This window comes from Musca vetustissima, unplaced genomic scaffold (genome assembly GCF_032173495.1).
Source record: "Musca vetustissima isolate MV318-11 ecotype Yass unplaced genomic scaffold, APGP_CSIRO_Mvet_v1 utg153805, whole genome shotgun sequence".
NCBI classification, from domain to species: Eukaryota; Metazoa; Arthropoda; class Insecta; order Diptera; family Muscidae; genus Musca; species Musca vetustissima.
This window is the reverse complement of record NW_026874425.1, coordinates 103,284-119,280: the sequence shown is the minus strand read 5'-3', so window position 1 is coordinate 119,280 and position 15,997 is coordinate 103,284. Positions and strand designations below refer to the sequence as shown.

General features: G+C 35.7%; 1 protein-coding gene across 1 annotated transcript; it reads left to right on the top strand.

Moving 5' to 3' along the window:
• Positions 1-998: 998 nt before the first annotated feature.
• On the top strand, positions 999-2,916 carry LOC133333705 (uncharacterized). Its single transcript, XM_061541996.1, has 2 exons — positions 999-2,863; positions 2,909-2,916. The coding sequence occupies exons 1-2, from the start codon at positions 1,030-1,032 to the stop codon at positions 2,914-2,916; spliced, it is 1,842 nt and encodes a 613-aa protein (XP_061397980.1). The 5' UTR covers positions 999-1,029.
• Positions 2,917-15,997: the final 13,081 nt, after the last annotated feature.

Below are 15,997 nucleotides of genomic sequence, written 5' to 3'. Positions count from 1 at the left end.
TATAATTTCATGACATTAAAATTGCGATCAAGCCATTGAAAACAATAGCGCAATAACATTTCGACCCCAAACAAATAATTAACAAATCGAAATCAAGCAGAGAAACATTTTATGAAAATATTTTAGTTAAATTCGACACATTCCCTATTTCAATGGTGTTTTTTTAAATTTTTTTCTGAAAAAAAGAAAAGATAATAATGAACTGATGCCAAGAAAATTAAACAAAAAACCAAAACAAAAAAATAAAACCATTTAAAAAATAGCGAGAGGAGATCAGATGGCAACAACAAGTTTTTTTCGATTTTTTTATTTTGAAAAACATTGACATTGAATTACTGACCAACACAGAAAATCTCTCAAGGGGGGATGAAAAACAAAACCATGAAAGTAAGAATAAAATATTGTCTTGCGTAGATAAATTTTTAGATAATTCGATTTTTTTGTCTTTCTTTCGATTTTTTATAGAAGGCAATCTGGGAAACAAGAAAATTAAAAAATCTGATCATTAACACTTTTTTTATTGGGGGAAAATTCATTGAAACACACCTTTAGTTTTCGACAAACTACAAAGAAAAGCAAACGCATTGAAAGAGAAATAATAGCTTAGCTAGGTAGTGCACCTCCGTTTCTGAATTTTTTTCTTGTTAATGAAACGAAAAATTTGAAAATTTTTAGACAAGTGATTAAATAATCGGCAAAGGAAAAAAATATCTACTTTTGAGGATTCAGGAGTTTCTCCCGAAGAAAAAAAGAAAACTAACAAAAAAGTGACAATGCGATTTTGGAATTGAACATTTGTGGAAAAAAAAATCTACCAACAAAATTCGTAATTTAAAAAAAAATCGAAAAAATCTCCGTCGCCAACAATATTGAACGTACAAAAGCCAAACACCAGCTGAAGTTTTTTTTTCTCAACACACTTGAAGGCTAGCCAGCTTCTCTACCACCCAAACAAAATAATCAACCAACCAACAAACTGAACTGAACAACAACAAAAAAATCAACAAAAACACCTAACCAACAACAACAATGTCTAACAGCGAGTTAAGTGAACTAATTGCCATGGGCTGTCCCGACCTTGGTTCGACAAATAGCAATGGTGTTACCGCCTCGCATATTGTCGATGAAAAACGTCGTCTTAGTGTCAAACAAATGACAGCCACAGAATTGGCTGCTGCCCGTGCGGCAGCTGCTTTTGAGATTAAAAACGCCCTGGCCAAAGCCAAAGATGTTGGCCTGATACTTAGTGCTCCGGCCAGCAGTAGCACATCCCTGACAAAAAATAATAGCGTATCGAGCTTCCACAGTGAACCGCCAGCTGCACCCAGTAGTCTGTCGAAGACCAGCAGTGAGACGAGTTTTTTCTCAACCAACACCACACAGGTGGAGTGGACAAATAAATTTGAAGAAAATTCAGATGCATCTTCTTCGGAGGAGGAAGAGGATTCACCACAAAAAGATGTTGATGCAAAAGAAAAAGATCGCAAACATTTACAGGCTGCAAGGCCAAAGTTGTTACCCTCTTCCCCAGCTCCCAGGGAACGTATAACTTCGCTACCCTCTCTCCTAGATGATGGCATGGAAGATCACTTCCTTTCGCTAAGCTCCTCAGCCGCTCCCTCATCTGCTGGCACCGATCCCGGCTCGGCCTCAGCTGCTGGCAATTTGAATCTCCCTCCCAAATCATCACCCTCATCACAACAACAATCCGATGAAAATATACCCGCAGGATTTTTCAAGCACCCATTAAATAATTCCGATATCTCTTTGACGGATCTGAATAGTTCGGAACGTTTTAAAAGTAAACGTCCCTCGATATTGGATTCCATTGAGTTGCTAAGGAAACAACGTCGTGATCGTGAGGATAGCCGAGAACGACGCTCCGATTCCCTACCCGATGATGATCGTTTTGTGCGTAACAATGAACGCAGCCCTGTTCCGGATCGTTTAAATTCGGCCAGCAAAGATCCTAGCCGACGCGGCAGTAATGCCAGCAATATCAGTGACATGTCCGTATCGGCCACCGTCACTTTGCCACCAACTCCACCCCTAACACCTTTCCCCTTGGCCAAGACAGCCTCAGCTCCGAATATGGAGAGGCGTAGAAGCAGCTTGGCTGGTCTCTTCCCAGGACCCTCTCCCTTAATTGCCAATGAACCAGTCCTTCACACAGATCCCAAAGTTCAAGAAGAACTAACCAAAGAGGAGATTAAAGAAATTGCCGAAGAAACGCTACGCCGGGAAATACCCACTGGAAAAATGGTACATCGTACCAAAACCCCACCACCTGTGGGCGTAAGCCTTGGCGTTAATCTCAAAAAGGTTGCACCACCAAGTTCCAAAATTACCGTAAAGAAAAATGAAGGACCCATGTTGGGTGTGGTGCTGCGCAAAGTGGAGCGTAAAGTAGAACCCCAAAAAAGTATTCTCGATGATGATAAGCCCCTTTATCATCTCTCCATTGTGCGCAGTGATGGTAAGGAGCATAAACCCTCCTCCTCGTCGTCGTCATCTTCGTCCTCCAAACCCAAACCGAAACCGGTGCCATTACAAAAATCTGCCACCATTGCTAGTAAACCAAATCCAGGTGGTATTCTAACCGGGCCACAGGGACAACGTCCGGCCACAGCACATCATCCCCCTGCTGCCGCTCAACAGGTACCCGCTAAACCCGGTAGACCTATGCCTGGTGTACCAATAACCATACAAAAGATCGAAGGTGATAAAATTATTATCATCAAGAAAATTATCGTACCGAAAAATTCCAAAATACCGGAACAATATCTTAAGGTTGGTTCAAACGTGTTCGATGTTGTCCCCGCCGTTTGCGCAGTGGTGTTTTCGAACAGTGTTTTTGTCCAATGTTTGTGGAGGATGAAATGTGCGTTTTTCTTATCTTCTTGTCTAGACATGTAATGTGTCTTTCTGTTGGTTCCGTCCACCCTTTTCTTTTGTACGTTCAATGTTGTTGTTTTTATTGTATTTTATGGAAATTTTTTGTCAATTGTCTTCTTTTTTGTTGAAAGAGAAAATTTTAAAAAATAATTTAAAAAAATAATTTGGTTATGTTCTGATTGGCCTTTAACATTAAAGAGCTGAGCTGTTTAGTCAACAACTATTAGAGTGATAAATATGATTTTATAACTTATCGGAGCTTGGAAATAGCTTGGAAAAGGAGAATGTATATTTTTAGACAATAAGAATAATGCGGATTTTGCCTTTAATGTTTTAATTCTATCAGGACTACAAGTCAGATTAACGATAGATAGCCGTATAAATCGAAGTCATGAATAGCAGTGTAGATTTTGTAGGATCGTTTGATCCGGTCCGATAAGTGAATATTAAAAAAAAAACAAATGTTTGAATTCGGAATCATCACAGCATCTATTCCCGAGAAAATTAAAGCGGCATCAGAATATTTTGAGGACTTCAGAATAAAAAACATGTTCGAATTATGTTCAAATTCAAATTTATATCTTAAAATATTGATGACGTCCTGCTGTTAAAATAATGAAGATTATGTGACTACCAGAGCTAAAAAATATTAAATATTCTAGTTTTTTTATAAATCTGCCGATTTGCTACTTTCTGAGACTATCAAAGCTATAATAAAGAATAGAATCGATTTTTATGATTTTTTTAGGAATATATTTGAAGGTTCAAGAAGTCTCATTTCAAGAAGAGGTGTTTTTTGCAATTTGTCTGATAGAAGATCTCTCTCTCTCCCCCTAAAAGTGTAAAATTTTTACAAGATTTATAGTCGAATTTTCATAATTTTTTTGAAAGACTTTTAGAAGTGAATTTTTACGTTAGGAATTAATAAACGTGCAGGTTTTATAGTTTTCTGAAGGACTCTATGAAGTATAAGCATGACAAATATTACCAAATATATCTCCTGGAATTCATATGGCAATATGGATTAGATCATTTGCAGGCTCTTGGTTCTCTTAAACGTATTTGTTAAGGTCATTTTTGGACTTCTTAAGTGAAGATTTTTAAATATATTTGTAGGAATATTAAGCGTTTATTTTTTAAATATTTTTTTGTATATCTGAGGCTGCGATTTTTAGTATATTTGTTTGGTGCTTTAGGAGAATTTAACGTGTTTGAGCATATTTTTGGAACATTGGAATTTTATGCATATTTTTAGGGAATCATAAGGTAAATATTTCAGATTATCCGGAAAATATTCTCTGTTGTCAAATTAGCAGGGATAGTAGGCTCAGAATAATTTGTGTTTACAGAACAAAGGTTTTTTTTTACAAGATTTGGATATTAAATTATTGATATTTTTATAGCTCCAATTGGCTGTAAGAAATATATTGTATGACAAATATATATTTGTCAGATATTTAAATATAACATCAGGTAAGATTAGAGAGCCTAATAGTCAAGGAAACTAGCCCTTTGGATTAGGATTTAGTGTAATTTTTAGGGTATTTATGGAACTCTTAAGCGTCATTTGTGGACTTTCTAGGCATTTTGAAGGATTTTGAGAATGTTTCTTGGGACTCTTAAGATAAATATTTCAGATTATATTTTGGGACACTTGAGTGTGGATTTTTTACGACATTTTCGTGACTCTTTAGAGTGATTTTTTTTTACTATTATTCAGAATAAGAATTTTTGAGTATCTAAGGGTTTTAGGGATATTTGTGGGAGCTTTAGGATGATTAAGAACATTTTTAAAGTATAATCGAACACACCCGAGGGAGGAGTTGTTGAATGGACTGAAGGACTTCAATAAGAACACAGATTTCCTGGAAGTATAGTGAGGCCAGATTCAAGATGCTTTCTTCAAACTTTCATTTCTTTCTAGAGTCCGCAACAGGCATTTCATTGGCGTAAGTGTATGTCCTACAATGGATATATATCGGATCCAAAAAATTGGAATTTTTCCGGCAAACTAGCCACAATTCCCAACTCAAAAAATCTAGATGATTTTTTTTCTGAAATATGACGGCATTTTATAAAAAGATGATCCGAAGAGTTTTCTTGTTATCTAGTAAAGGGCCCCTGATTAGGATTCTTACATTAGAAAGGGTCGTATAATAGATCACTTTTAATAATCGTATAAAATGATCTTATAGTTAAAAAAGTGTTTAAGAAGTATATTTTAATAGGTTATTTTTCAAAGGCTTAGGACGATGCTACAATAATCGGAAATAAATTTTAAATTAATAAATATAAAATGATACCTAAATATAGGGTCTTGCAATAAAATACCGATTCTTCGAAAACTTGTAAAAAATGGTTCCTAAAAAAAGACCGCCTTAAATCCCTCTGTGTTTAGATCTGCAAAATGTTGTTCTCAGTTGTGAAATAGCCGCTTGAAAAAAATCGAAACACATAATGGCGAGTAAAATATTGATAGCGTTTTTAGGTCTAATAAGGCCTATAAGGACTTCTAATGGAATTGGTTTGATTACAGGTCCAAAAAGTTTCTCGAAATAAACTATATTATGGTAAAGGTATTTTGAAGAGAAATTCAAACGGTCTATTACCTCTACTATGCTTACTAATCTTAATAGAATTCCTTTGTAAAGATAGGGTTTTGCGTAAGTTAGGTCTAAAAATCCTATATATCTAGCACATATGGCAATGGTAGTATCGAAAATTGACATCATGAATGATCGGAGTAATGTAGTCCTTTGGAATGTCTTTAAAAATTTATTTAAAATATCCAATTCCTAATAAAAGGCTATAGGTCATTATTATAGCAGAAGTGCCAACAATTAACAATTATAAGCAAGGAAGAATCAACAACAAATTTCCCCAGTAAGATACCCCTAAACATAAATCTCCCAATACCTACGATCGCAATAAAAGTGTTACCATGGACCATGTACCTCCAGGATGGCAATATGGGAATTTTGAAACAAACCTCAGCTTCGCAACACTCCACCTTGGGTTTGAGTAATTTGCGGCTTTCCACCACCAAGATTCATATCGCCGTACCTCAAAAAGTGCCATACTTTTGCCACCAGAACCAAAAAATTCCACCAAATCATTCTAATGTACTTTTTAAATCACAAGCATCTGTATACGAGACATTTTAAATCAGCTCAGTCCAGAAAATGTATTTGAAGGCCTAATAAAAATAACAGAAAAACTAGTACTTTTATCGGAAAAGAGTATTTATCTTCGTTGTAGCATCGATATTTTGGTATTCAATATGCATAATTTGCAGTTATGATACATTTTTGAAGACTCTCTGCAGAATTACAAAACAAAAACAATTAATTGAATCCAACACACAAAACACGGCATACAAATATCACACAAATTTTTATTACGACTGAAAATCTTTCCTCAATTTATCCTTTTCGACATAAAAAAAAAAAAAAAACTTGAAATCGTGATGTGCGGTAAAACTCGAAATTTTAGAAAAAATAAATAATTTAATTTACATTCAGTTTCCTCTAATTATCAAAATAATATACAAAGGTTCAAAACAATTTCAAATAGTTGAAAAGGAAAAAAAAGATCTCTTAAATCATTCAAACACAACTGAACGATTTTAAAACCAAATGAGTGAAAATGTTGGAACTATTGAAGTTTGTAATGAAAATAAAAATAGCAACAATAACAAAAACAGTAATGTCACCACGACTGCCGCCAACAACAATGATGCTAATACACCAGCAACTGCAATATTAAAATCTCAAGAATCGAACAAAAAATCTGCCACAGTCAAAGAAACTGGCCAGCCGAAGGGTGCAATTAACGAACCCTCATCATCATCTACCACAGAAAATCACAACTGCAACAACAACGAATCCGCCACCATGAATAAATCACAAAACTATCAAATGATGTCGCCACAAATGGCCACAGTGATGTCCTCGAGCAAGGCTGAAACAAAATCTGGCCTAAGATCACCGATATCCTCACCATTGGCTTCTCGAAAGAATCGTGGTTTACCACCGGTAAGTCCAAAATCAACACCACCATCGGCACGTAAACATTATCCCTTGGCATATAACGCCTCAACGGGTACCATATCATCGCCCATAACAATACCGGCAGTACCGCCACGAATGATGGCTGCCATAGCCTCAAGTCCGGCATCAAGTTTATCTCTGTCGTCATCGACATCGTCGCCCTCTTCATCGCCGCCACCACCTCCCTTACCGTGTAGGGCACCCAAGGTCCCTTCCAGTGGCAATGTGCATCGTTTGCTTAATGAAAGTCCCAAGGGAGGGGCGACGACACCAGGGGGACCAACTAAAACACAAATGGCCTCATCGCCCAAGAGTTCGTCTAAGTTGGATTTGGATAAATTAATTGCCCAGCAAAAGGAATTGGAAGAGAAAACTGCCGCCGTACAGGCCTCCACCAAGTTGGATGCCTCCTTCTATGATGCCGAAATTGAAATGATGAATAAATATTTGAAAAGTCTACCCGACTACAGTGAATTGGATCGTAAATTGCATAATGAATTTCGGGAATGTGAGGTCCTTTATGATAAACTAAAGAAACGCCAGGCTCCGCTAAGTAAATCGGATTCTCAGCAAAGTGTTGGAGAGGTGCAGAAGGGTATCCTGAAGCCTAGTGAGGAAAATCAATTAACCAAATCGTCCTCCACAAATTTTCAAACTCCCACTACGCTAATGTCCTCAACCACCTCCCTGAATAATAATGCGGTACCGCAGTTTACAGGACAGCCTCAGCAACAAAGGATCCAATATCCTTCGATTTTCCAACAGAAACCCAAATTGCAACGAAGTATCTCCAGCTCAAATATGCCTTACTATGGTTCCAATTCTTCGACATCTCTCAATTCTCCTGGCCTACAAAGAACCAACTTTTTCGATCAACCTCCCACCCTAACGGAAGAGAAAAATTCCCAACTAAATGGTTCCAATATGTCCTTGAATAAACAGACAATGAATGAATTTTGGAAAGATAATTTGGCCCAATCTCAAAAACGCCAAACACCCAAGCGGACCCTTTGGAATTATGAGAAAATATGTAACCCCTCGACAATGGGAGCGGCGGGAGCCCCACTCAAAGTGGATGCCCAAACAGCCAAAAAATTGGCCATATTTGATCCCACCGTGGCTGAGGCAGCCCAAAAGGAATTGCAAAAGCAGGCCAAGTCCTCCAATATGACTTCAGCGCCCTCCCTTTCATCCCTGCAGCCAAATAAACTGCAAAAGAATGCCTCACTCTCCCATTTGGATATGAAGGTACGTCAGGCGGTGACCAAAGAAGATCTCTATAAATTAATATGCAACGAACCATCCTCGCCCAAGGAATCCTCAAATTTCCCCAGTAAGGTTCCCGTTAAGGTAAATCCTCCCATCGTTGCGAATAGCAATCTCAATAAAAGTGTTTCCATGACACATGTACCTCAGGGCGTTAACATGGGAATTTTGCAACAAACCTCTGCTTCGCAACATCCCACCTTGGGTTTGAGTAATTTGCGGCGCTCCACCTCCAAGACTCATATACCCTGTTATATGAAACATTTGCCAGCCTTGAGTCGCAGTACCTCAAACAGTGCCATACTTTTGCCACCAGAACCAAAGAATTCATCTGAAGCCACCTCATCACCATCGGGATCTGGTTTGATTGCTAATAAGTCCATAAATAGGCCTGCCGCCGCCTTACCCATGACCAATTCTGTGACAATGTCATCGGCGGGTCTATACGGCGGTGTGTCACCTTTATCTTCCTCGTCAGCATCATCACCCAAAAATAATGATTCCGCAGCAAATCCCCTGCGAGGTCTCCTTAAAAGTCTCTCAAGTTCAAATGTTTATGGAACACCTAAATATAGTCCATTTGGTGGTGGTGCTGGTGCGGTTAGTAAGTGCCAGTTGCAACCAAATTTGGTGCCACAGACAAGTGATTCATCTCCTCTCAAACCATTGATAATGTCGACATCATTGATGGCGGCCAATGCCACCACAAGTGGTGCTGAGAAATTAGCCGGTTCTTCCGCCTTAAATGATGAGATCATGATGTTAAGACAGCAGCAGCAACAACAACAACAGCTGAAAACCCAACAAAAACCTGCCTTTATGGAATATAAACCCAAAGATACGGTGACAATGAAAAATGGCGCCCAACATGGGGCCAAAGTTCCCAGCAACACAGGATCTCCTTCGTTGGAACGTAAATCGGAAAAAAGTAACAGTACCATTAGTACCGGCAGCATAACGGTTACCAATTGTTGTGCCACCCATTTGCCTCAGCTCACGAAACTGACATCCAGTTTCCACATACCTCCCAATCAGCAGGATAAGATCGCAAATTCAACCTCGTCATCCTCAGCAGCAGCTTCTTCGTCATCGACGACAACAACTAACACCAACTCTGGGGTGGCCAATGGCAATCAACAAATTGGGTCAATGCCAGGGTCGTCATCATCCGCAGCAGCAGCATCATCATCGGTATTAGTAACCTCATCAGCGATCCCCAATAATGGCGTCGGTTACAAGATCTCAAAAGCCCAAAGTGCTGCCAATTTAGATTTAGCAAAGCGTCAAAAAGAAAACGATAATAAAATTCAAGATAAGGCGAAAAAACTCACACAGAAAGTAGCCCACACAGATACCAACACAAATATACAAACAACATCATCTGCATTGGCAGCAGCGGCGGCAACGAACCCCCCAACCAATCATGTTAATGAAAAATCGAAACAGGAGCCAATAAATAATGCCATGATGACCCACAACAACAATGCGAAAACCGATAAATCGGCAACCTCATCAATAAACAACAGCAAGGTTAATGAAAATTTAGTCACTGCAGCAGCGACCTCCTCAACGTCTACAAATGCAGGGGCAGCCTCGTCAACAACGTCATCATCCTCCTCAGCGACAGCGACGACGAACGCGACAAATCAATCACAAATACCCGTTGCCATAAACACAAAGAAAATCTATCCGATTGGCAAATCAAGTTCAACATCACAAATACCAATGGCCAGCTATCAAAGGCAACATTTGTTGCAACCGCAACATGTTGCGGCCACAAATGATACCAACACATTTGCAACACAAAATTATCCTCAACAAAAGAAAACATTTTTAAATTGGTCCACCTTTGCCTGCAATACCAATGATCCACATTATCAGCAACAACAAAATAAATTGCAGCAATGTAGCTCGGCAACAAATGTTGCCAAGAAAATGCAACATTTCCAACAGCAACAGCAACAACCGAATTTATCGACCTTCAAACCCATCTCCACGGCTGGGCAACATTTTATGCAAAAAGGCAATAAGGAAAATAAATTTATTAATCAGCAACAACAACAAGGACAGCAGCAACATTTTAACAATCAGCAGCAACAATGTTTACCTTCGCAACAGCAACATACTTCCGCTTTTGTGGTTTATCCCTCAAGGACGAAAAATCCTCTCAGCCATTCAGCCTCATTTTCAGCGGTGCAAAAACCCATTAATGTGCAACTTAACATTGGACACATACCCATGGGCCAGCAACAGCAGCATCCTGTAACAAATAGCTATGGCAACATGTTGCCTCAACATGTAATGCAACAACAACAACAGCCAGAACGCAAGATTCTGCAAACATATGATAGCTATTACACCAAGGCCACGGCAGAACAACAAAAATACTATCAGCAGCAACAACAGCAGAAGGCAAATGCAGGTGGTGGCATTACTCGTTTTGTGCAACAGCAACAACATCCTGGCAATCATACACAACAACACCCCTTAATGCAATCGGCCTCAGCCTCGGCTTTAAGTTTCTATCAACATCAACAACCACAACTCACACAACAGCCACAGCAAATATTTCAACCTATACAACAAACCCAACAAAACTTTATGTATCAGCAACATGTTGCCGGTGGCCAACCACCACCGCAACATTATCCCTTACAACAAAGTACTTCAATGGTATTGAATCACTCAAAGACGAATAATTTAATGTCGAAATCGGCCATAGATTTTCATTTCCCAGCCACTGAGGTGAATTCTTTAAAGTTTTCTCTTAAACAGCAAGTTTTTTGTTATTGTTTTTATGCGTCAATGTGTGCTGTAATGATGTGTTTCCCCTGATCTTACTTCGTTCGCCCGCCCGTCAACCAGCTTGCCACGCAATAACTCTGTGTTAATCGCTTGTCTGCATGTCAAATTTTTTTTGCAAGGTACTAAAATTAAAAAATATATAATTTTTAAATTAAATATATTTAAAAATTTTTAGAAAAAATAAGTGTAACGTAAGTGCTATGATAAGGATGGTTAAAATTATATTTTTTATATATTTAAAAATTAGTTTAAGCTATGAATTTATTGATTTTATTTTTAACGTTCATGGTAGCGTATAAGTATTATTAATTGAGATAACCACCTAGGCGTATGTTTAATGCACAGTGATATAATTATTAATAAGTATACGTTATGGTGGCAATATTTTGTTATTATCTACGAACATTTTAAATCCTCAAATTATAACGAACTTCCATAACTCGAACCACCATTATCCCGAACGAGGAACTTCGAGTAGTGGAATTAATTATAATTAGCCTCCTAATATTAATTATGATCGACCTATGCGCATACGTTGTAATATTAAAAATCTAAATTATTAATTATACATCCTTGTGGCAAATTTCCACATCTGTGACAAATCAATTAAATATAGATCTGTAGGGATATAAAGGATTTGTTACAATTTTTCTACATCTAAAGAAGTGACGAATTGAAATATCTGGTTGCTTAAAATTAATATTTATTATGATTTATACATGAGCGTATGACCTTTATTTAGTTAATATATGTCAGGGTGGCAAATTCGATCACCATTCATTCTTAATCATATTTTAATATAAAACCATGGCTTAGCATAGTTTTTTGAGAACCTTGCCAAATTTTCTAATTTTTCCTCTTTATTTAATTCAAAATAACCGAAATGGGATGGAAGAATACCCCATTTCGGTTATTTTGAATTTCTTAGGCCTATGTTGGCAGTGAATTTTCTGTTAGGCCTATTTCGAGGTCTACAAAGGCACTATTTGTTTAAGAACATTTTTTGATGCCTATCATAGGCGTGTTTTTTCCTGAAGATGTTGACATCACATAGAAAAAAACTACAAAAGTTTTAATTATTTTATAAATTATGGTGGCATTTTTTCGTAGGGTTTGCTTTAGTAGATTTTCCATAAGATCCTTCACTCCTCATAATTAAATTTTCGTATCCGTTTCCAATAAATTTTAATTTACAAAACCGATTTATTTATATTTTTTACATATTTGTATTTTTCTAATGTCCGTCTTAAGATATTGCTCTTATCTAAAATTATGTTGGAGAACTATTTGGTTTACCTCCCTAGAATTTGTCTAGCTAATAATCCGTAAGAAATTAATTTTTATTTTGTCCTTATGCTAGAGATTTCACAGCTTATACCTTAGATGCGTTTCCTTTCCCAGGACAATTGACATAAACAATTAGTCTTAGTAATGCCATTTTCAGTGCAAATTTAATAGTTGCCCCCCCGAGGCGTATGAATCATATCAGCACGTATACGCTAGAAATGTCGAAGCATTTTTACAGATTATTTTAATTGAAATAGTCATTGGTATAAATTCCAAATTTATCATAAATCCATAATTAAAATATTTACTTCTTCCAATTTTTATAAAAATAATTGTATGTAAATCGAACAAATGCATAATAAATTCGGAATTTACGCCACAGGTTACTAATTACAATAGTCACTAAAAAGCATTGAGTGCCATCACCAGCGTATACGTGTTGATATCATTCATACGCCTATGAGGGCCAAAGAAATTAAATTACTCCGAAATTGGATTTATGTTTTTGAATCTGTCTTTTTTTAATTAACAAAAAAAAATCAGGATGGAGAGTATAATAGATTAAATTAATGCTATTAGTGTCATTGAGCCAAATTATTAAACAAGCATACAATATATACCCGTATTGTTACGTTTAATAATTTATTTTTTATTTTTGTATTATTGTTTTACTATCTGATATCTTCGTCTGCTCTAAATAGTTTGTTGACCCCGAAATCAACAAAAACGACACAATTCATCATCATTTATTATACTACCACTTATCATGCAATTGTGTTTATCATTGCAAAAAATTGAATAATGTTGCTGTTTTTGGGTTGTGTTTATATTTTTTATTATTATTAATTTTAAATACTCGCCGACACCTGTTTCATGGCGGCACAATCACAATGCATTTTAATCAAGAACAAAAATCTCTAGGAACACAAGAATCGGCTTTTCGGCAATTTTTATTTTTTTTTTTACCTTTTTGTTTCTATTTATATTTATTTTGTTGGCGACATAGATTCCGTCTGCTGGTTAAATCAAAATTTTAATGTTGCATTTTGAATTTTAATTTCAATATTTTGCGACTTTATATTGTTATTCTTTTGAATAATTCAGTATGGTATATTTTTATTTTGGTCTGAATATATCATTATAAAGATTATTTTTCGATTGATCATTGATTTAAATTTGTCACATTGAAATTTTTGCCCATTTTTGAATTCTTCATAATTTCTATAATTGCTTTTATGTCTTGTCAACAGAAATTCCTAACAATTGTTGGTTGTCTATCTTTTGAATAATAATTTTGATAATTATTGTTTTTTCTTTGAACCCAGCTGATGTATTCAAAGAATCTGTTTGGATACGTATTGGTTGATATCCTTTTTTGACTTGTTAAAATGATTGTTAAATTAAAATTCCATTCCGAGAGAATTTTTAACAGGCCTGCTTATTCACTCACCCACAAAATTATCGGGTATGTTCTGGAACTCACGGTGTGTTCTTTTCACATTACACATACACTTCACCTCAGAAGCTACCTCCTGTTCTGCTTCTCATGTGAATTGAAATTTTGAACTGCGACAAAAATAAACGTCGACATGGTACTTTGCAGAAATATTGTTGCCATACAATATAAACTGTATTCGTTTTTAGCATTGCTTCTGTAATTTTTTAGTAATTTCGTTAATTCTAACGACAATTTTATTATTATTTTTTAATATTTTATTATTCGCAACATAAAATATATGTATGAAACCTCTGTAATATCATTAAATTGTTGATTGATTTAGGGGGAACATTTGGTAACCCTATCTTTTTCGGCCTTACATCAAATCAGCTGTTTGTGTCAAGCAAGTAATTCAGTTGAAGAAAATTCAAGTATCTATTTAAAATTTGTTTTTAATGGTGTTTCATGTTCATTTTGTGATTTTAATCAAATTATACGCAATAATAACATATCAATCTATCATCATGTGCGTTTTTTATTTCAAAAAAGATGTTCTTTTATATGAAAAAACAGGAATACACCCGACTCTCACTATGGAAATGTAAGTGTAAAGAATACACCTCAAATGGGTGTAAAGTGTGTTACAGAACACCTCGGCGTGTGTTCGATACACTTCTGCCGTTGAAGTGAATTCCAGAACATGCCCGTATGTGTCAACAAAAATTCCTATCAACTGGTCGCATTCTTTGTTGCGACCAATCAATATTGCATATTAATTTTTATTACCGCCAAAATTCGAGATAAAAAATATGAATTTTTATGACTGTCTACAATATTTCTAAATAATATGTCGTTGAACTTATTGCGAATTTCCTCCTTTTTTATATAAGGAATTATTTTCTCACTTGTAGCTATGATAATGGAATTTAAAATTTTCTATTTGTTTTTTTTTTAATTTTGAAGTAATTATTTATGTTTCGAATTTTGGCTGGGCATTTTTTGCCGAATTGTTATTCCATTTAAAGTTGATCCTTAAAGATTAATCGTCCAATTTGTTAATTACAATTTGAATAATAAAATGTTATTTTATTTTCAAAGAGGCCTCAGATTTGGGGATCACATCTACTTACATAATTTAATTAGGATCTACAATCCTATTTGAATACCTATTGACTTTTGATCCAAAATAAGATTTTCTGATGATTTATTTCTTAAATTCTTGGGATCGTATACTTAATCCCAATAGTTGCCATCCTTAGACGTATGAATGACAACAACAAGTATACGCTACACATTTTACAATATTTTGAATTAATTTGTTTAGATTATTTTTAACTTTCACAAATTTAAAAAAAAAAAAAAAAATGTGGCGCCACCTCTTCAACGGTGGATATAGAAATAAAATTTCCACATTTTTGATTCACAAATAAATCATTTCAAAATATTTATCTTATAAGATAAAAATCTGTGGGTATACTGTGGATGCTGGATCAAGTTTTTGCGATTCATTTAATTTTTTCCAACAATTTTCAATTTAATATAAGTTCTCTTCAGGAGTGATTATGACGACCCTCCGATTTGATTCAAAAGAAGCCTCGTTTTCGACATTATTACTTATTTGTTTTTTTCGAAGAAATGTTAATCCGATAGATGTACCTCCCTCAAATATGGCCTTTTTTGACAATTTGTTTGGCTTTAAATGGCCAAAGACTATTATTTAAATGTGGGAGCAATTTCCTCACCAGTCGATTGTTGCATTTTCCGTGCTTTACGACGGATGGGTTCATTATGTGCTGACAACAGGGAATTGACTTCGATCATACTAATGATCGACATAAACTCGTTGATCTAGGAAAGGGTCGGGTAAAAGAGAAAATGGACAATCATACAATTATTGAATCATCTTTTTTTAAACCCCTATCTAAAATTTTATGTTGCGATTCATGAAAAAAGTACAAAAGGTCCAGATATAAGAGGATGCTTTTACAAAAATATTCTTCATGGCTGATTTTTCAATTTCAATATTTTTTAATTTTAATTACGGAGCGTATGACTTATATTAATGCAAAAAGTCAACGGTGCGTATGATGTATAATAATTAATAGTCACTCATAAAATAAAAACAATTATACGCCTGGGGCCGAGGGAATCAACTTTTTTGACTGAACTATATCTGTATTTTCCTAGTCGAAATCGTTTATAACGATACCGATTTTTGCGATTTTTTCTCTGGTACTCAGAACTCCGAAAAAGGTTA

What these genes read in the sequence shown, in the direction of transcription:
- LOC133333705 (XM_061541996.1), top strand. Translation starts at nt 1,030, where the DNA reads ATGTCTAACAGCGAGTTAAGTGAACTAATTGCCATGGGCTGTCCCGAC.